The 21,357-nt window shown below is 51.3% G+C and overlaps 1 protein-coding gene across 13 annotated transcripts in view; it reads right to left on the bottom strand.

The window, feature by feature from the left end:
- DYSF (dysferlin) overlaps nucleotides 1–21,357 on the bottom strand; it is a 101,857-nt gene that overhangs the window by 28,951 nt on the left and 51,549 nt on the right. For 8 of the 13 annotated variants that reach the window (XM_074904214.1, XM_074904216.1, XM_074904222.1 and 5 more), the window contains 8 exons: nucleotides 18,551–18,613; nucleotides 9,735–9,833; nucleotides 8,903–9,031; nucleotides 7,529–7,684; nucleotides 5,697–5,788; nucleotides 3,263–3,433; nucleotides 2,585–2,727; nucleotides 22–161 (listed from right to left, as the gene is read on the bottom strand). In XM_074904214.1, coding sequence (XP_074760315.1) covers nucleotides 22–161; nucleotides 2,585–2,727; nucleotides 3,263–3,433; nucleotides 5,697–5,788; nucleotides 7,529–7,684; nucleotides 8,903–9,031; nucleotides 9,735–9,833; nucleotides 18,551–18,613 — 993 coding nt within the window. Of the gene's footprint in view, nucleotides 1–21; nucleotides 162–2,584; nucleotides 2,728–2,918; nucleotides 3,087–3,262; nucleotides 3,434–5,696; nucleotides 5,789–7,528; nucleotides 7,685–8,902; nucleotides 9,032–9,734; nucleotides 9,834–18,550; nucleotides 18,614–21,357 lie in introns of those variants that run through there. The other 5 variants (XM_074904224.1, XM_074904219.1, XM_074904223.1 and 2 more) reach the window with 3 other exon arrangements.

Below are 21,357 nucleotides of genomic sequence, written 5' to 3'. Positions count from 1 at the left end.
CCGGACACGGCACACACCCACCTGCTCGATTTCTGGCTGGAGAGGGCTGTACAGCGGCCTCGTCTCCACGTGCTCCGGCACCAGCCCCTGTCTCCGCAGGGCGTACAAGGCGAGACGCTCCTCCACCGGCCCCAGGTGGGGGTTGAGGGGTTTTCCATCCTCTGCCACAGAGCAGAAAAGTAGAGCAGCGTTACACCGGGCCATGGCTGTGCGGGGCCGGACCCTGACCGCCCCGTGGGAGCAAGCCCCAGCCCATCACTGCAGCCAGGAGCGAGCAGGAGGAGCAACAGTTTGCAAATCCATCATCGTCACAAAGCCCCTGGGGCACATGGTGACCCGTTCCCAGTGGGACGTGCGGGCAAACCATCCTGCAATGGGACAGGGACCTGCGGGGAGTCTTGTGCGAGTCCCCCCCTCCCCAAATCACCGCAGGTGAAACACCACAAGGACCGAGTTGAAGCACTGGAAAGGACAATCCAGTCTTTAATCCTGCTCAAGGGTTCAGGCCCCCTAAAATCACAGTGGTTGGGGCTGCAGGGTCCCCAGCAGCCCTCTAGCCCATGCTGCTGCTCCGCTGCCGTTCCCACCCCCAGCAAAGGGTTATCTAATGTGTGATCAAAGCTCTGCAGGGAGAGGAGATGAAAGAGTCTGCTCTGCTGCCATTTTCAAGCACTCGTGTGATGGATATTGTTTAAATCCCATCATTTAAAACCATCCGGGATCTGCAGCTGGGCAGAGGGGAGTGCAGTGGGAATGAGCTTTCTGCAGGGTCCCACTTCTTCTCTGCTGGGTTCGGGGTGAAAGCCAGAAATGAGAGGGAGAGGAGGGACACGCAGACACCACCAGCACAGCTCCATGGCTGCTCCCAGTCCTGCTCTGGTCCCCACTGCTCCCACTGGGGGTTTTGTGGTTTTTCATCAGAACAGGCCAGCACACAGCGATCACCGAGCCAGCCGTGAGCAGACATGAGACCACCTCCACCTCCCCACCAGACCCTAATCCCTCCGCAAACAGGTCAAACAAGGCTGATCAATAACGGACATTTCTGCCTTCTCTGCCCCAGCACTGAGGATCCTCATTACATCCACCCAGGTGTGGCCTTGGCTGAGCCTGCTCCTGCCGCCCCATCCCTCGTGCCACGCCGGGGCTGGCAGAGGACATCCCCCCCCGGGACAGTTGCCTTTCAGCCACAGCGTTTCAAGGCCATGCACCTTCAAGGACCTTTGAAATGAAATGCGCTCCATAAATATTATTACAGCTCTGCAACTTTCAGGTGATATATCCCAGCTCCTTTCTTGGCAATATCTTGAAGTGGTTAACTTCAGACATATGGGCTATTTCCCAAGCAGTGGAAACCTGGCGTGTGTGTGTGTGTATGCACAGGAAAAAGAAAAAGCCCCTCTCAGAAAACAACAAATGTGGGGGTTATGGAATAATGGTCCGGGTGCAGTGCTTGTAAAACCCATGCTCTCGTGTTTAATAGCTTCACTTTATACCGCCAGGTTCAGATCTGACATTGCTCTGCGAACACAGCTGGTTTCCAGATCTCCTCGAGGTCAAGCATCAGACTTTGTTCTGTTTTTTGAACTGATTGCCATTAAAGCAGAGGAAGGTGAAAGGCAGGGGCTGGGAGAGGGGGGAAGACCCCGCTCAGTTTAACACCTTTCCAGCCCTTGCTGAAAACCTTTCACATAACAAGCGGCTGCAAAGGAGCCATTGCTTCCCCACTCCTCCTCCTAAGGGGAGAACCATGAATTTGTGCCTTGATTCCCAAGAGCAGGGAGAAGGATCAGCCCTGGGTTGTGCCTTGTCTCGGGCCTCTGCAGGCCAAGTCCTCTTGGTGACTCTGCAACACTCTAGTGGCCTTAACAAAGTCACACTGCAGCTCCTGGGCCATGTACAGAGGGGTTTCACCTCCTCCCTGGGCCAAAACGCCCTTTCCATGCTTTAAGGCAGAGTTTTCTCTAACAGGCACACTTCTGCCCCAAGGATGCCAGTTAGACAGGCACAAGTTGATGCCCAGGCTATTGCAGGTGTCAGCGCTGGGATCTTTTTGCGCAAACAAGAAAATGCCTCCTCCAGCATTCAGTGACATTTTCTCTTTGCTGGCAGAGGCTGATTTTGCACTTCCAGCTGGAGCACCCTGAGGCGGGAGCTGCGGTGCGAGACGCTTGGCGCTGTGTGCATGATATTGTCTCCCTCTAGTGACTCCAGCCCCGAAACGCAGCGATGTAACCGGCACAACTCCCTCCTCCAGCCCAAGGAGCAGCTGGCAGGTCAGGCTGGAGCCTCTCTGGCTGCGATGGACTGTGCTGCGCCCAGCCTGCGTGTGCTCGGTTTGCTGCAAGCAGCAAAGGGCGCTCGCCCAAGGCTGAGGTTAACCTGCAGCCTTTGGGGCGGAGCCAGGCTTAGGAGAGGTGCAGAGCCAATCTGGACAGCAAGGTGAGGAGGTTGGGGACGTGCCCATCACCCAGTCCTGGCCCCGTGATAACCCCCACTGGGATATGTCCATGACCTCCAGCTCCATCTCGTGCTCCGGGTGAAGGAAAGCCACTTGGAACCCCGAAGCAGCCCGTTACCTTACCCAGTTCAGAGAGGATGTACTCTTGCTCCCTGAAGATGACCCGGTCAGACTTGTAGGTGGGAGCCTTGTAGTTGTGCTGCAGGGAGAAGAGGTGAAGCAGCTGGGAAGGACGGAGCTGGTCTCGCCATTGGTTGGGTCCAGAGCTGAAACCAAACGAGCAGAAAAACAGCAGCTCAACACATGAGAAAACATCTTCCAGCCTCAGCACAGGGCAGCAGCAGCGTTGCACAGAAGCGGGCTGGTCTGAGGAAGGTCCTGCACGTCCCACAGCCCACTCAGCCCCCACCTGCAGGGCTGGGGTGCCCTCGTAGCCCCCCCAGACCCACCACGTCACCTTCCAGCTGGCCCTGTGCATGGGGGATGTCCTCACCACGGTGGGCCCAAGAGGCATCAGGGATGTAACAGGATATCCCCAAGGACATTTCTGTTATTTGAAGCATTTCATGGAGCAGCACCAGGGCTCAGGGAAGTTCCTCAAACGAGGGGCTTCCTTGGTGTGAATCTGTCTGAAGACATATCCCTGGGGTGAAGTACAGCACCGCTCAGGTCCCCCCGGGACAGCCCTGGGACAGCAGACCCCTGGGCTGAGACATCACAGCCCTGGTGCCCATGGCCAGCTGTGCACCTCACAGCCCTGGCAGCCGGAGACCCACTGCCCGAGCCCGCAGAGGTACGCACACGCAGTAGGTTTGGGGGAGGCCGCAGCGCGCCCCGTATTTTGACAGGAACCGGTTCTCCAGGTCTATGACGGTCTCCCCAATCTTCTCATCCTTCGACAGGAGGTCGTAGTCGTAGAGCGTGACCTTCAAGTCCTTCTCCAGGGGCAGAGTGCAGCTCAGCTCGAACATCCTGCACAAGGGAAGCCGAGAAACACCCATGAGATGGAGGTTCACGCCGCTGAGAGCCCCACGCGAACAGACCCACACACCCTCTCAACCCCCCAGTGCCGGGAAGGGCCGTACACCCACTGCACATCTTTGTCACGCTGGTCCAGCGCTACCTGTGCTGTGTTGTCCTGGCTTAGCTTGTGGATATGCAGCTAAGCCAGCCTGCCTTGGGTTTACTTTTGCCTGGTTGAATTATTCTCAAACAAATTTTTCCCCTGTTTAGTTTCTCCATCTGCTGACTGGACATGATGGTGGTCACTGCAATATCCAGGGAAAAAAAGCAGCAGGTGAGAGTCAGGAATCATCACTGCCATGGAATTTGGAATGACAGCTTTGGAAAACCATCTGTTCTTAGAGCCCAAAGAGCAAATGTCTAAAACAGGAATCAAGCCTGCCTGAGCCAAGCCTGTGGTCAGAGACTGACCCTCAAAGCCTCCTTGTCCTCTCCTCCCAATCCTAAGCACCTTTCTTCTGTGCCGTCTCCTCTGCCGTCGTTACACCGCAATCCACATACTGGCATAAAATAAAGCAAGAGAAAACCTTCCTCTCCCTCCTCAAATCAAGGGCAGCAAGAGACAAAGCACCAAGACCCTTCCAAAACACAACACCCCGATCCAGACCGAGCTGGTGCTTGTGGATGCTGGCACGTGGAGGTGGTACGGGTGGGTGAGCAGGACAGTCCGGGTCTGTCCCAGCCCTACCAGGAGCCCCTCCACCTGCTGCTGAACAGCAGGCAGCGCTGGGGAGAAACACGATGCCCGTTCCCACCGCCAGCACCCACCCCGCTGCAGCTTTTAAGGAGGGGAAGTGAGTGATTATGCCACCAATTAAGAGTGCAGGAGGAACTGGGGTCAGCAGAAAGTAATTAGCTAAAGCTGGACGGCCGCCAGCCGCCCAGGGAACAGCTCGTGAAAGGGGAGGTTTAACAGCCGCCAGCAGCCAGGACCTCGGTTTTACATCTTGCTTTAAAGACCGGGTGGGAGGTGCAGCAGGCTGTCTAGACGGGCTCTGGCTGGGAGCCAGGCTTGGCAAAGGAGGACTTGCTCAGCCTAGCAGAGCTCACCCGGGTCTGGCTGTGGGCTCTGCAACAGGGCAGTCGGTCCTGGCCCACCGGGGACCAGGGCTCCCTTGTGCTTGATGGGGGGCTACCACTTTGTGTTCTCCGTAGGAAAGGCAGAGCTGGCCTCTCCCTCTGGCAGAGGAGGAGTGAAGGGCTCCTCTGATGCACACCCTCCTCCGAGGCCTCACCAGTGTCACCCTCGCGACCCCTCTCCTTCCTCCATCCTTGCAGATGGTGTATCTTCCTCTCCATCTTGCTTTGTTGGGAAGGCATCATGGCACTGACAGCCTGAGCTGGTGAGAGCCTAAGAAAACCTTCTGGACACCACGTGAGCAGAGCTTGCCCATTGGGGCTGAAGCATAACCCCCTACATCTGATGCCAGCTCTTCTGGGAGACCAAAGTCCTATTGACACGTGGAGCCTCAGCACCAGGTTTTCCTCCGTCTCCCTCCCTTTGCCTGGTCCCTGTGGTGCTTTCCAGCTTTGGCAAATACACTTTTCTGAAAACAACATTATCTTTTGCCTTTTATCACAAGTTTGTGGCCCTACTGCGAAGCAAACCACACAACCATTCCATATCACATTTATATAGATAATTCTTTTTCAGAGCATCTGATTTTGAGGCGTCCCATGCCACAGCTTAATCAAACAGTTCTCCATTCATCATGTCTTTTCTTCATACATTTAGCCAAAGTGCCTAAATGAGGAGCAGTTTCCCCAGACTCTCTCTACCATCAGTGGGATGAGGCAGATGCCTCCACAGGAGAATCTCAGATCTAAACAACCCTCCCGATGTCCCCATCGATGATGGAGCAGGCCCAGTCCATGCTCCACAGCTCACAAGTCCCGGAGGGAAGATGAGCATGAGCCATGGTGGGCAGGTCGGTGGTCCAGGCAAGGCCAGACTCACTTCAGCAAGGTCGGACATGAGCTAAGAGCACACCAAGGGAATCATAGCATGGTTTGGGTTGGCAGGGACCTTTGCAGGTCATCTAGTCCAACCCTGCTGCCGTGAGCAGGGACATCTTCAACTAGATCAGGTTGCTCTGAGCCCCGTCCAACCTGGGCTTGAACGTAGGGTGGCACGGGAATGTAGGGTGGCCCGGCCCTATTCCCTCAATGACATTAAAACCTCCCATGGAATCCAGATAGAACCAAAACTTACTTTCCGAAGACGGGCTCCAGCGTACAAGGGATGTAATTTTCTTGGTCATTAATGGATTTCTTTCCCACTGAAATCTTCACATAGGGATCACACTGAAGGTGGGCATGAAAGCAAACACAAGAAAGACTCATGGCGCAGTAATATTGATGGTGAAGGAATAACTCTGCCTCTCCCTGTCCCACTAACTACAGATCTGTGACCATCAGCAACCAGGATCTTCCCCCACCCTTGACTAATGCCTGTTTTCAAGGATAGGACAGTCTGACCACTACCTACAAACCTGTGACCATCAGCAAGAGCTACCTGCGCTGCGGTTCCTCTCTGCAGGTGACCAAGGGGCCGGTTAGCAGTGCAGGACAAGAGTCTGAGCCCTTCTGAGGCCAAGGGGATGGAAAAGCAATAAAAGAGCATGAAAAAAAAAAAAAACTACTTATGGCTTTTTGAATGGACTGGGCTTGCTCTGAAGTCCTCAGGATGTTCCCGTTCTCAGCTGAGTCACCTATTTTGGGCTTCCATCAAGGACATCATTTTTTAAGTTTGAGGTCTACTCAAAAATAGATTTACAAATGCAGGGGACTAAAATGTCAAAGGGAAAACATTTTGTTTCAAAAAAATGTGGCTCAAAACCATTTATTTCCAAGATGTTGCAACAAATTTTTAAAAAAATAAAATAAAATGGAAGCATACTTTAACATAAAGCCTCATTGTGCGTCTAAAACTTGTATCAGATATTTTTACATTTTTAGCGAGTTTTTAAGCTTCTCTCTCACAACTGAAACTATTCAGGGAAACCAGCATTAATTTGAAAAGTGGTTAAATTAACTCAAGTCAGCATTTTTGCTAGGGGGAAAGAAAAAAAAAAAGAAAAAAACAGCTTCACCTAAAAGATGTCACCCAGACCCACCATCCTGGCTCACATTAAAAAAAAAAAAAAAATTGTTATTGGCTAGTTATGCTCCCTGAGAAAAACCACGCAGGCCAAGTTCCTCATCACTTTTCCTTGACCTGCAGGTTTTTTTAAGACCCAAAGGATGGAGAAGCAGTGCTCAGGGAGGGTGAGGATGGACTGGGCACCCAGGGCTCTCCTTTCGTCTCCCTTTGACTGTGATGAGCTTTAGGAGACACCACAGCACAGGGGGGAAGACTGGGGGTCAAACTGGGATTAGTGTTGGTTTTCAGTGCAGAAAAAGCATTTTTTTTCTACTCCTTTTTGATCTGCAGGAGTCTCTGATGACAGATTTCCAAGAAATTGAAAATTTTCATTCCAAGTCCATTTTCAAACACTGGGCAGAGCAGGGGTTTTTGTTCATGTCAAAGTATTTCCCAGACTTTTTTTTTTTTTTTTTTTTTTTAACTTTTTCCCTACTTTACAGTGGAACAAAGAGTTAAGAAGGATTTTTCCCTGAGTTTTTTTGCAAAGTGAAACAAAACGAACATTTTCTTTTTGAACCAACACTGAATTTTTCTTCCAGTCTGGCAAAGCTTTGCAAAAAGCAGTCATGTGAAAGACATCATTTTGTTTCATCTGGCACCAAAATAGAAAAAAGAAAAAAACAAAACAAAACACAAAAAAACACCCAAACTACTTATTTAGCTATTTTAACTAGCCCTACTGAAAAATCCCTCAGGATGGAGGAAGGGTAGGCTCCTGGGATTCCCAGATGTTGTAATGGTGGCAGAAAGAAGGGGTAAATTTTCTCCTTTTGCTGTCGCCGTTATTTCTAAATTTTAAGCCATATATGCAAATTTTGATCAATTAGGGCTGACCTGCTGAAAGAGCCCACCCCATGAGCCAGCACCGAGGTCCGTCAGAGCTCTCTCCAGCAGGATACCTTTCCATTGGCGTCCTTGGGTTGGAGGCTGAAGGCCCGGATGATGTAGACCCTGACGAGACACTCCTGGGGTCCTCTGGCCGGCAGCTGGTGGAACTGCCGAGGGGGCGCTGGGACTCGCGGGTCGTCCGGCAGAGGGTAAATTCTGAACGAACCCTGTAAAGGAGGGACGTGTTCAGCTGCACTTGCACACCCACACGTGCAGAGGGGGTCTTGTGTGAGCAGGCTTGCACCAACAATCTGCGTGATTGCACAGGGTCACAGAATCATGGAATGGGTTGGGTTGGGAGGGACTTCTCAAGGTCGCCTGGTCCAACCCCCCCTCCAGTGAGCAGGGACTCCTTCAGTGAGACCAGGTTGCTCAGAGCCCCGTCCAACCTGGCCTTGAATGTTTCCAGGGGCATCTACAACTACAACAGCTCTGGGGACAGAGCCCGGACACTGGTCTACTAGACCAGACCGTGTCCCACCAGGCTCTCCGTGGTCACCGCAGCCAGGAGCGGGGTGGTGAGCTCCTGTATCACTCAGCCCTTGCTTGAACACGGATGCAAACTGTGCTATAGCTCTGCGCAGAGCCCCTCCAGCCGGCTCATCCATTACCTCTTCTACTTCACTCTCAGTTGACCCTTCAGTCTTAAATAGGTGAGAAGGAGCCTTGCTGATCATGAGAACTAGCCCCCTCTGTCAAAGGTTTAGGCTGAGATTTTAGCTGCAGGGGCAATTTTAAAGGTTCCTGGACAAAGCAGCTGATTTCTGAGAGAGGGAGTGGAGGAGGAGAGAGAAAATGCAAACATTTCCACGTGTTTTATTCACGAGAGCTTATTTCCTCCCAGTGAAGTGGCAGGAATCAGTCTCTGGGTATTGCTTGAGGGAGGAGACTGCTGAATAAGAGCAGGTATAAAAAGATTTTTAAAAGCTAGAAAAATTTAATCCTTCTTCTCTCACAAATAGGCTAAAGGTTAAAAAGAGCAAAGGACGCATCATTCCTCTGCACTGGACAGACACCTCCAAAGGGAGAGCTCTGAGCACCACCAGTGTTCACACATGCTCCCACCACCGCCCCGGAGGAAAAGGATGTTCCATCTCTTACATCCAGAGTTGGTTTCAGATGGGGTTTTGCTCCCGGATGACCGCACAGTCTAGTTTGAGCCTAGACCGAGTTTGAAGCATGCAAAGCACTCCCTGCTGGGAATACAGCAGCCAGATCTGCACAGGCAGGTTGTTCAGGCTGGGGCCAGTGATCTAATTTTGAAGCCCGTTTCTCACTGATGTCCTACCCAAAAAGAGTCAACTGACATCATCCCACTCAGCAGCAAGACCTTCCTCCCAACAGCGTGTGTTCCTGGGTACAGGTAGAAAGAGAAACCATCACACCTTGAACTCCCCCACGACCGAGGGGTCATCGTTCGAGTCCTGCGACCGGCCACGATACAGCTTGAAGGTGTGGCAGAAGTCGGAGAGATGCTCAAAGTCCTCCACGTTCTCCAGCTCCGTCTCGTAGACCTGGGGAGCGAGAGTCAGAGGGGCGAGGGCAGGGGCTGCTCCCGGCACAGGGGGACAAGCAGCGAGTCCCCACCGACCTGGGACAAGCTCCTCGGTCCTGAGGAAATACCACAGAGTCCTGGGAGCTGTGACCCTTGTTGTCCCCCAGGAGTATGCTGAAAAAATGACCTTTGGCAACCCTACAATAAATAACAGCACATCACAGAAGACCCAGACTAAGCCAAGCCCTTGTATAGGGTTTTTCATCAGCCAAAAACCTTCCTTCAGGGAACGGTTTCCTTAAGACCAGACAAGTTCCTCTCCATTTCAGTCCTATTTGGGCCTCTACATTAATTCTAGCACTTCTTGTAACCGAGTACCTAAACCTTCCCTGTCCCTACACAATCTCTGGTTTCCCTTGTTGCTCCCAAACACTTTTCAGGGTGGCAGTTCCCCATCTCTGCTGCCCCTTAGAAAAGTGACAATTTCTTGAAGGCCACAAAGTGGAAAGTTACCAGAAAGGATTTTGCAAAGAGAATTGAGTTTTCAGAATAGTTCTTTTTAAAACAAAAGTACCTGTTCTCCGGGGAAAACTTTTTTCTTTTTTTTTTTTTCCCCCCTCTGGAAGAAAAAAAGCCTAAACACTTTAAAAAAATCAAAGCTTGTGGAAAAACATCATGGGGAGTGCAGGTCCAATGAGCCAGAACTAACTGAGGTCACTTACCTTCAGGGTGTCAAAGCCCTTCTCTAAATAGCAGCCACATTTTTCCCTCTCTCCTGTGGAAGCATAGAATTTGCTCCACCAGTCAATGAATTCTTCCTCCTGCAGCAAGGGATACCAACGTTACACACCTCCACCAGCAGACCCCAGCGATCAGCAGCAGCAGCATCTCCCATGACTGCTAGAGGTGAACTTGCCCTGTGCACCCACCCCACGGCACAGCCCGGGTTCAGCGGGTTTCCATCCCGCAGAGGCGATGAAGCTGTCATGAACCCAACCTGCAGCAAACCACTCCCTGGTTTCAAGGTGCTTTTGAGATGCTTCCAGCCCAAATCCAGCTGTTAGAGCCACAGCAACAGCGCGGATCTGGACCTGTCGGCAGAGAGGATGGTTCTCCATGGGAGGATGAGGCAGAGCTCACAAGAAACCTGGAGCATTTTTAGGCCAGGGGCAGATTTTGGCCATTTGGGTCAGGGTCTTCCCAGGACGTCCGTGCAGGACCACCCAGGGGATGAGACAAATTATCTCTGGTGCTAACGTGGTCCTGACGGCCTGAAATTCAAGCAGAATGTGAGGGCCACTCTTAAATTCAGCCCCTGCTTTAGGCTTTGCCTGGAAGGTTTGGGGGTTTGTGGGATGGGGATTGGCTTTCTGCTTTGTGTCCTGGCACCATCCAACCTCCCCATCCAAAGAAATCACATTGGCAAACAAATAAATGCACAAAATGCAGATAATTCCACTTAAAAAAAAAAAAAAAAAAAAAAAAAACGGTCCTCAGATGCTACACCTCTCTCAGGAAGAGCACCACTCTTTTCTCATGGATATTATACACAGAAACGGGCAAAATTTGTACAACCTCAGCCTCACAGCCCACAGCCACAAGACCATTAAGGAGCATTTGCCTCATCTGCTGTGCAAACTGGATTTCAGCTCCAAGGATGCTGTTCCAAGAAGAAAGCCGGCTGCCGGCTTCAGCAAATGTATATATTTTATAAGAGCACCATTTTTGAAATTTATACAAGCAAAGATGAAGGGGCTTTGACTGTGATTCATGAAACATTCCTGAAAAATAATGATGTCTTATTTTAGAAGTCCACAAAATTCCATCACACTGACCTAATGGAGGAATCATAATAGAGGTTTATTGGATTTATATTTTAAGCCAACGGTGCAGGCTTTAAATTGCTGTCTTGAATAGACATTGTTTTTAATAGAAATATTACATAAATTAACTCTGAGGCCTCTGCTGCCTCCCTTTTTTTTGAAAAAAAAAAAAAAAAAAAGAAAAAAATTTGCCTTTCATCGCTTCCCCTGTTTTATTGTTTAAAAAGCTACACTCTGACCATCGTGGCTTTATTACGACATTCCACAGGTACTGAGTTACAAAGAAAGCACTTAAACTAATCTGACGACTTACCCATGGTATCTTCTGCAGCCCCAAGACAAAGAATTTGGTTAGATATTTTTTGCTGATTTCTACTGATGTTACAAAAAAAAAAAAGAAAAGGAGTGGGGGAAGAAAAAAAAACAAAGGAGGCAAGGGGAGCAGCTGGAATGTTAATAGTGAGGGGTATTAATTCATTTGCTTGCAAATGGGAAAGCAACGGCTCCCCCCACGCAAGCGACTGGATTCAGAGATTTCGTTTAGCAACGAGGCGATAGTCAAATCACCTTCAGTGTTTTATCTTGGACATGGCACAGGAGGGTCCCCGGAGTCGGGTCTGTGCCCTGAGCCCTGACGAAGATGGCTGAGGGACCTCAGCATCCTGCGTGTCCTCCCCAGCTGCCGCAGGGCACACACCCGCGGGTCGGCATCCCTTGTGGATAAATCACATCAAGTGACTGAAGCCTAGAAGTTTAGCTTAGGGAGAAGCTCCCTCAGGTGCTGACGGGGTTATTTGCTGTCTCCCCATCCCCGTTCACTCCCTCTTCCCTCACGACCATCGCTCCCATAGAGCAGGGTCCACCGTAAATGTGGGCTGGCACCTGCATCCCAAACTCCCCAAGTCTGGAGACAGGATTGCAAACAACTCTCCCATTCCATGGTGACATAAAGTCAAGACCTTTTAAGCTCCAGGGTGCCCAGCTTTGGCATTTTCTGCTAAAATGGTCAACATGTAACACAGGAGACACGGAAGAGGGTCCAGGACCATTTCACCAGGCAAGAGCCTGAATGGAGCCACTTCATCAGCTTTCCAGAAGCTCTGGGAGCATCCAGGAAAGGGGCAGCAGGAGACACCCTTCCAGGGAGGGGGGCATGCCAGAAGAGAGCAATGTCTTATGGCCAAAAGCATGGCATTTCCAAAAATAAATACAATTTTTTAAAAAAAAAAAAAAAAAAGCGCCTTTAAAACCAGAATTTCACCAGCAGGCTGCAACTTCCCACTTGAAACATTTCTGGGATTACGGCTTGGACACAGCAAAAGCGCTTAGACACATGCTTAACTTCAATCGAGTGTGCAAATCCCTCTGAAGTCAATGAGGCTCTTCAGACGCAGCCTTAAGGGCTTTCTGGATCAGGCCTTGGGTTCAGCAGAGCCAGCAGCCGCCCTTTACTTACCACCTTCCGATAACAGGGAAGGAGGTTTAAGCTGAGCCTGCTCTCCACGTAGGGCTTTCACCCAGGCCTACGCACATTGCTGGTGAGGGTACTGAAATTCTTCCCTCCCCTGGACCCCAGAATGCAGACCTGTCCCCTCCTGATCGCTCTCGGGATGTTTTCAATCACATTTTGTTTCACCCGGAGGCGAACGCACCAGATTTAACCTCATTTTTGTCGGGGAGGCTGAGCCAGAGCGATTTTCTCCCCACCGCCTGTCCCATCAGACGCTTTCCCAGATGGGGATAGCGGGAGTCTGGGCTTGGCCAGCACAATCCAATTTTCACAAAACATGTTGAAATGGCCATTTGGGTCTGGAGCAAAAGGAGGTGTGGAAACCCGAGAAGCTGCTACACAATGGACACAGTGGCTTCTGGTGACACTTAGTCCTTATCATCATCACCTCACAGGTGGGGGAAACTGAGGCAGGGAGAGGTTAATGCCCAGACAGCAAAGCCAGGAGAGCAGAGCAGGCATGAGCCAACTGAAGCCTTAATACTCGCTCTCCTACTGATTACACACTACTCCCTGTGGGAATATAGATAATTATAGCAATAATAAATGCTGCCTCTAAATAAGCTAAGCCACTGCCTCAGTCTCAAATGCACTCGCACCTCACATCTGGGAGGCAGATTTCCTGCTGTGGGGAAGCTCTGCAGCTGGGGTGAGAAGATCTTTCTAGAAACAGCCTGGACATTTATAGATGCAGCTCCCCAGCTGTTTGTCACCACGCTTTTGCGGGAGATGACACCCTCCATCTCAGCCCTTGGCGAGGGTGGTGTTAGCTCCCAAAGGCAGCCCGGTCAGCTCAGCTCGTTACCCGACTGAACTAACCCAGCCCAGCCCTGTCCTCCTGCGGGCGCAGAAAACTCCAGAGGAGAGGCCATGGCAAACAGCTGGGGAACACAAAAATGCCTTTAAACGCTGCAGCTGCGCTCCTTGGGGTTTTTCTGACCACATCCTAAATCCCTCGGCTGCTCCGTCTCGCATCGCTCCAGAGGTCGGCACGCCCGGGCAGGAAACTGGGCGGCTCGGGGCTGCGGGACGGAGCCTCACGATGGTTCTGCAATGAAACGGCCGCGGCCAGGCCACCGGCCACCCAGCACCCAAGCAAGGGGCCAGCTCTCCCCACGCCAGGGAGGCCTCTGCTGCCCAAGGGGCTCCGTCACCTACAAACGCAGCCCAGGAGCAGTTGCAAAAGTGCCTGGGAGGCAGGAAAAATCAGATTTTCCTGCTGGGAGGCCAAGACAGGGGGGTGGAGGTGGCACCAACGGGGTGTGGGACCCGGCACCTGCCAGACCTCAGGAGATGGAGGAAGGTTTTTCAGTGTTATCAACCTCCCCGCGCCCTTAAACTCCAACTGCTTCCCTAAGGGGGACTTGTCCTTGGGTTAACCCTGGGTTAACCTGGTCCTTCCACCTGCTTCCCTGCGCCAAGGGCCTGCAGCAGCTCTGAGCAGGGCTGGAAGGAGGAGAAAAACCCCACGCTCCCACACAGGGAGGCTGCAAGAGGACTTCGCTCATCCTTCCATGAACCCCCAAGGTGTGAACTGTCAGATGTTCATAAAGAGAAATTAGACATTGATGGCTGTTTCACCTCTTTTTTTTTTTTTTTTTTCTCACCATACTATTAATTTTGCTCAGAAGTGGACAAAACTCTTTGTTTTCAGTGGGTTTTTTCCACGCTGTTCCGTCAGCCTACATTTAGCCATGTTCACCCGAAGGCAGCCACCCACACACCTTCCTGCCACCACATTTTCTCTGTCCCATGGCTTCTATTTGGGGATGCTTTGCCCTGCAACTCCAGCTGGTGGAAAGCCAGCTCGTCATGCAGATTGGTCTGCGGGTCTTTCCCCCAGCGCCCATGGCAGTGCCGTGGTCCATCCCCCGAGTGTGCATGAAACACCAGGAGAAAAAAAAAAAAAAAAAAAAAAAAACAAAAAAAAAAAAACAGCAAGAACGTGCCGGAGGGCAACACCGGGCTGCAGAGCGGGTTGGCGACCATTTTCAGCAGGAGATATCCAACACCAAGAGCTCTTCCAACTAACGGTAACAGGATAAGCCGTAAAATATGTGCTCTGATTTGGAACTAGCAAACACAGCAAATAACCAATTATTCCAAATAGTTTACAGATTTTGACTTTTTTTGGTTTTGGCTTGGGTTAGCTTTGCTAACTTGTCATTTGATGGGTTATTTGTATTTCTTACAACCAAAGCGTCGCAAGCCAAAATAATGGTCTGAATAACTGCATAGAAAGCACCTTATAGTGCTTCTCGGGGGAGAACGGAGGCTCCTCGCTGCCGTTTCACAGCTCGGAGGTGTCTGAGGGCTCCTCGTGAGTTCCCCTCCTCTGGAGATGCTCAGGAACCTCCTGATTTCTGCTACTGCTCCGACAAGCTAAGGCTGGTGGAGAGGAGATCTTGCCAGACCATTTCACAGCTGGGAATGTAGGGTCTGTGTGGGCATTAACCACGCGGGGGGTCCTCCGCAAAGGGACAGCTCTCCTGGAAACCGGCGTCCCTCCGCTCCCACCCACGTCAGGGCCTTCACACTGAGCCCCCGTTTTCACTCATCAGGGCTCGGAAGCTCATTTGTACTTCTCAGGAGGAGGAGCCTGTGTGCCCTGTGGATCCTGAGCCGGGTGGGGGACACAGGGGCAAGAACACCCTGCCAAAGGGGATTCGGGCCCTCGAAGCCTCTTGGTGGCACACAGGTGCTTTGCAAAATGCAGCGTATCCTCCCCAAATATACCACCCTTATTCTTTGCTTGCACAAGCAGCTTTCTGGTAATTCCCAGCTGTATCTGTTGATGTTTTAAACATTCTGATTCTTCCGAAGCATTTCTGCATTTTCCTCTTGCCCTGAACAATAAATCAATAACAGTTTATTACCCTGGCATGCAGTAATCCCCCTCAGCACTGGGATCCTCTGTGCTCTGTAGGAAAGGAGAAGGATGGAAAACTGCCCCAAACAGTTTCCATTTAAATATTGCTCTTAAGGCAGGTACCAAAACCAGGCCGAAGGCACAGAGAGTTTTACAGTCCCTTGTTTGTAAAGGGATCCTGGTGTGACCGGCTCTGGTAGTGGCATCTCTAGTGCATCTCCTTGAGCTTTGGTCATGATCCATCTGCCCAGATACAGGCTTTGATCCTAGCAAGAGGCGTATTGCACTTTCTGCTGACCACGTCTATGGGCTCTCCTCTGTCTTGCAGTCCCCTGCACTTTCACAGGTTAAGACCCTTAGGGTCACCAGGGTCTCATCCTGAGCACTCTCAGGTCGGCTCTGATGGGCATCGTGGCAGAGACACGGAGGGCGACGGCACCTCCATCCTCGGAGAGCTTCGAGGGGACATGGCCAAGCCCAGGTGGGGCTCTCGGGATGGTTTGACAGTTTAAAAAGGGAATTTACAGGACAACAAAGAATGGATCCTGTGGATAATTACAGAGGGGATTGGGTGGATAATTACAGAGTGCTTCTCCCAAGCAGGGAGGGGGAAATGGCTCATGAAAGAGCTTATTTTGACATTTTAAGAGGTCCTGAGGATCTCTTTCACCCTTTGAACATGGTTGAATCACTTGAACTCCTGAAGGATGAGCCAGGATTTCAGCGTGGTGGGAAAGGGACAGATCTGGAGCAGAGAGGTGGGTCTACGAGACATCGGAGCTGCAAAATCATCTCATTTTGCTTGTGCCAAAGATTATCAGCAGGGACAAGAGAGGGACGAAGGGCCAACTCCTGACTTTGTCTGGGAGGACTTTGGCAAGAGCAGAACCAGAGTGTGAAGAGAGGCCAGATCAGGAAGGGTTTATGAACTAGGTTATAAACAATTGCAGATTAAGGGCTTGGGTTTGTGCAGGCTCCAGACAGAGCCTGAAGCATCAGCTCTGGCCACCCTGACCTGACCTCCCCACCACACCTTCACTTCTCCCCAGCCTTTACCTCCCGGCTGGGGGTAGGGGATTGGTGCCACAGGGAGCAGAGGTGATGCCCATTGCCCGCCTCAATAGCTCCCCAGGTCCCCCCAGCAATCCCTGCCCCATTTTCCAGAGCTGTTTGTAGTTCGGGGGGGTTTTGAGGTTTTCTCAGCACACTGAGGCCATGCTGCTGGGGAGGCAGAAAAACCCACAAGTTCCAGATGAAGGGGAAAAAAATAAAAAAAACCTCTTGTGGAGTCCACCAAGGAGACGGGCAGATCTACAAGCTCAAGTCTCCATGAGGGGCAAGCCCAGAGTCTCCCACCACATCTCCCTTCCTCCAGGTCATTAACGCCACAGTCGGAGGCAGAACCCAGCGGAGTTCAGGAGCTCCCTCACACACTCCACACCGGGCTGGATATTTTTGGCTGTAAAAGCTTTTTTCCTAATATTTAACCAGCTGCAGCCCCTATGCCTCATTCCACAGCTCCTGCTTTCGTGCGAAGCTCCACAGCTGTAAAGGAGAAGGAAGGGAAGGAAGACGTGCACGGGCCATCCCGGTGACCTCCCTTCCAAAACAGGATGGTTTCCCCCGGGAGGCGTCAGCAGCTCTCTGCGACGTGAGGTTTATTACATTTAATCACATTCTTGTAGGGTCCTGGTGAGGGCCAGGAGAATGGCTTTATTACTGTCTAATATTCTGTTCCTTTTATTTTAAATTAATGGTTTGCAGCTTTTTTCTGTCTTTCCCCCCCCCCCCCTAAATTTTATTTAAACTAAAACAAAAACATATTCACGTAAATTAAAAATGCTGATGAACAGAGGGAAGAGGGAGGTTATTTATGGAGCTTTTGTTTCCATACTCCGCATCCCAGCGCAGCCACCCATCTGTCTTCTCAGGGCGACAGAGGAAGCCACATCAGCGATCGATATTATGTGAGTACAGAGGATAAACGGGGAACTGGAGGGATGCGCGTAGGGCCAACGAAGCTCCTATCTATGTTACAGAGAGAAAGGCTGGACATTGAGTGTGCCTCCAACCCTATGCCAAGACCTCCAAAGATGCCCATCAGGGGCTCCTGCGTGCAAAATTTACAGCTGCCATGAAGCTGCAACCCATCTCTCACTCACGTACTCTGCCTGATCAATTTTTACGCCATTTTCGGCAATGAAAGCCAAATTTATCCTCCCTTCCGTCCCGCATGGTCAGACCTCGAAGGGAGACTGTTCCTCCCAAAGGCATGGTATAAATAACACCTTCAAGCTGACCTTCTTCCAAAATTCTGGGCTGACCCGGTGGCGTTTACACCCCAGGGCTGAAGCGCACAGGCACCGCTCTGGGTTTGACTGGTGGGAAGGAATCACTGTTTATTGCAGAGAAGAAGTGGAAAGCAACACAACTAATTCCGGCCTGAAACAGGCAGGAGGGACGTGCACGGCTCTCAGCAGGAACTGTCCTGTAACTCATGGGCTGGTATCAAGAGGGATCTAAGAGGGGTGAAGAGCCCCAGGGTCACAACCCTGAATTTGGGGAATGGAGAATTGCTCCTCTGGAGTGTCCTCAGAAGGAAAAGCAGATTCACTGCCCTTCTTAGAAAAGCCAGGAACGTCCCAAACATCTGATTTTCTTATTAAAAGTGCACGAAGGGATCAGGAGACACTTTGTGAGGAGGGATCTGTCACTGCTTGGGCACCTCCCTCATCCCCACGCTTTGAGGGCACCAGGCTGTATGCCTGCAAAACCTAGGACTGTGCAAAGTCCTGCTGATGAGGTGAAACCTTCCCTGGGGTGAAACCCTTCTCCTCATGGAAGGTCAACACCTCCTCAGTTCAACCTGGAGCAAGACGATGCCTAGGACTTGTCACGGTCCCTGAGCCAGGACACACTGAAGTCCAGCAAGTCCTTAATTAGGCCACTGCAGCCACCCAGGACACACCATCTCCAACGAGTACCAGGCTCTGCTGGCGTGCACAGAGGAGCCAGAAGCTGTCGGGGAGGCACCTGACCTTGAGCACATACATAATTCTGCCGGCTCTGCAAGGACAAGAGGGAGGAAGCTTCCTCATCCCTCCCCCCAAAACAGACCTTCATTTCTTTGGCACAAAGGCAAACGATCGCTGAAGTGCTCACACACCCGTAGTGAGATGAAATTTCCATTTTTCTAGGAGAGGAGGGGGATCTTCCACAACAAGAAATGCCCCCATTTTTGCAGATCTTTATATATATATATATATATATATGCACATCTATCATTCACAAAACCCATTAATCACACAAGTAAGTTAGAAATTAAGCAATACATACATGAGGCTGGGCCCGAGAAGCTGGTATGTTAATTAATGCTGAGCTGGTCATACCCTCTGCAAGCTACAAATTAAAATGATTGGTTATCAATGGGGTTAGAGAAACAATGTTTAACATACATCAGCAAAAGCACAATTTAGGAGAAATAAAATGAATGAACCCGAAGAGTGCCACCTTCCCCCTCCCCTGGGTTATAAGGGTGGGGTCTCCCCAGACAAGGGGAGCGCGAGAGCAGGGTTTGGGTTTTCACTGATGTTCATCCAATGGGTTTGAATGGCCATGGAGAATAAATGGGGTATGAAAGGGAAACTGCAGCAAAAATCCACGTTACAGAAAAGCTGTTAACATTTCCCAGCGCGGGGCGGGATCTCCTGTGCACACTGGGCGCTCGCAAACGCAGCGGGTCAGGTTCGTCGCAGGAGCCAGGGAGGGGTCTGACCCAGGGTGGTTTTGACAGAAAGGGATTAGGAGAGCTCAGGACCAAGGTCTGTTCCAAACGAAACGCCAAGCACAAGCGCAGCTTGTCCTTGGCAAACCAAGAGCTGCCGTCACCTACCCCTGCCCTGGGCAGCAAGCGGCAGCTCTGCTTCTGCCTTGCAAGGTGTTTCCTTCGAGATGGAGAAGGGGGAGAAATGAGATGTTCTCACCAGAAAACAGCTGGGTTTGAGCATCAGGCCAAGCCTGACAGAGCTCCCCCTGCTCGCCAGCTCGGGCTGGGCCCTGAACATGCTGCTTTTGAACCATGGAACCAGACCTGCTTCAGACCTCGGGTCAAGCTGAAAACCCTGAATTTACAGCTGCTTCATGGGGGGAGGATTCCCAGTTCCCACTGCGACACCCCTGCAGCTCTGGGAGGGTAGCGGGACGCAGCTCCTCTGTGACTGTTTCACCAACAAGCAGAAGGAACAAGTATCTGCTCATCCCTTGGGGCTGCAGTTGGGCCTCATGGTTGTCCTTCCCATCTGCTTCCCGTGGGATTGAGGACCCAGGAAAGAGTGTGGAGAACAAGAGGGGGCTGTGGGGGCAGAGTGGGCAGGGATAAGGGCTGAGCCAGCAGCCACTCGCATGTGCTCAGCCCCTGCAAATCCCTACTCCGGGTGCATCTCCCAGAGAAGCAAACTCGAAGGGCTTAACCAAGGAGACCTTGCTGCAGAAAAATTGCTTTTCTATGAGTTTTAGGAGCTTCTTTCCTCGCACTCAGTAACCACGATGTTTCCAGTTCATGTGCACGTAAGACTTGTTTTAAACAGGCCTCGGGCTGAACTTCTCACCCCACTCGTACAAGATGGACAACACGCTCAGCAACCTCAGAGCACAGGGGTTTCGCGTCTGTTTGTTTTCTCTATTTCAGATGAGGACAACAAAGTGATCCTTTGTTCCAGTCATCCATCAGAGGAGGGACCAAAGCCAGGCTTGGCAAGGAGGGAGAAAGGCTTTGGAGCCACACAATGAAACACACCCATGCACACATGCACGGGCAGGAACAATCCTGGCTCCTGCTTCCAAGGTCACCACGGGAAGAGCAAGTGGTACGGAGTCTGCGGCCCCGGGCGGGAGCTCCTGGCCTGGGACCCCTCGCCTTTCCCAGGGAGAAGGGGTAGGATGGAATCTGCACACTGGGACTCCTCCTGCACCCTCCAAACCTGGCCCCAGAGGGGAGCAGAGAGGGTTGGAGGGATCCTGATGGCTGCGGGGTGTCAGAAAATGTCCCCTCAACCCCATGTCTGCCACCAGGAGAGGGTGGGCATGGGAGGAACAGCATTCAGGGCCAAAACTTAGAGATTAGGGAGGGAGATGGTGGGAATTTTGGTTTGGCTCTCCATGAACAAGCTCCCTCCCCCCTGTGCTCCCCAAACAAAGGGCAAAAGTGAAAGACAAACAAAGAAACAGAAGAATTAATCTGGGGTCAAGCTGAATAACTCAATTCGTTGCCGGGTGTTTTGTTTGCGAAATGTTTGTTTCAATAAAGAAATGTCAAAGTCTTCCACTTTAAAACTGCTGCAGCGAAGTGTTTTGGCTTTTGAAACGTCCCTCTCCCCCTTCTTGTCCTTTCACCACCCATTTAAACTGTTCCCCAAGTTTGCTCTGAGTTTGCAGATGCTTTCAGTAGGTTTTAAACTGCCCCAGGGAACAAAGTATCGCAGGGGTGGGGTTCTCTGTCTCACTCCTTCCTTTGGGACCTCTGCAGGGGGGTCGATCCACCGCCGCTGCCCCGGCCCCGAGCAGCAAACGCTGTCTACGCCTGCCTAAAAGTGTGTGTGTGTGTCCCAAAAGGCTGAGCTGAGCAGGTTTGGTAACATCATGATGAAGTCCCTGTGAGGTCTGGGAGAGGCAGAGCTCCTCGAGCTCCGTGTTTCCCTGGGGGCAAAGAGCTGAGCGGCTCGGGCATCGCAGGAAACCCGGCTCATAACTTGTTGCCCGCAACTATTTTTAGGGAAGAAGGCCCTGCCTTCAGGTCTGAGGACATTGCTAGGGAAATATTTTTCTGACCTTTGCTGGATGTTTTAAAATAAATAAAAATTACTTAATTCAACATGTGGTGTCATTTATTTTGCTTAAAGGAAAGTCAAGCATGAGCAAAAGCTCACCTCACTTCACTCTGCAACCTAAGGCTGAGGGACCCCGGAGGTGCCTCCCTTTACCTTCACCTCCACCACTCATTGCCACAACCCTCCTCTTCCTCACAGGCATCGTCAGAGGCCGGAAGGTTTTCACCTTCGTCCTCTGTACCCACTGCCCATAAATGCCTTCCTGAATGTTTTGCTAATAGTTGGACCAAGCCTGAGTGCCCTAAGGATGAGGTCTGC

The sequence above is a fragment of the Athene noctua genome, chromosome 4, assembly GCF_965140245.1.
Source record: "Athene noctua chromosome 4, bAthNoc1.hap1.1, whole genome shotgun sequence".
NCBI lineage: Eukaryota > Metazoa > Chordata > Aves > Strigiformes > Strigidae > Athene > Athene noctua.
Note: the sequence above shows the minus strand (reverse complement) of the source record. Positions and strands in the feature narration are given on the sequence as shown.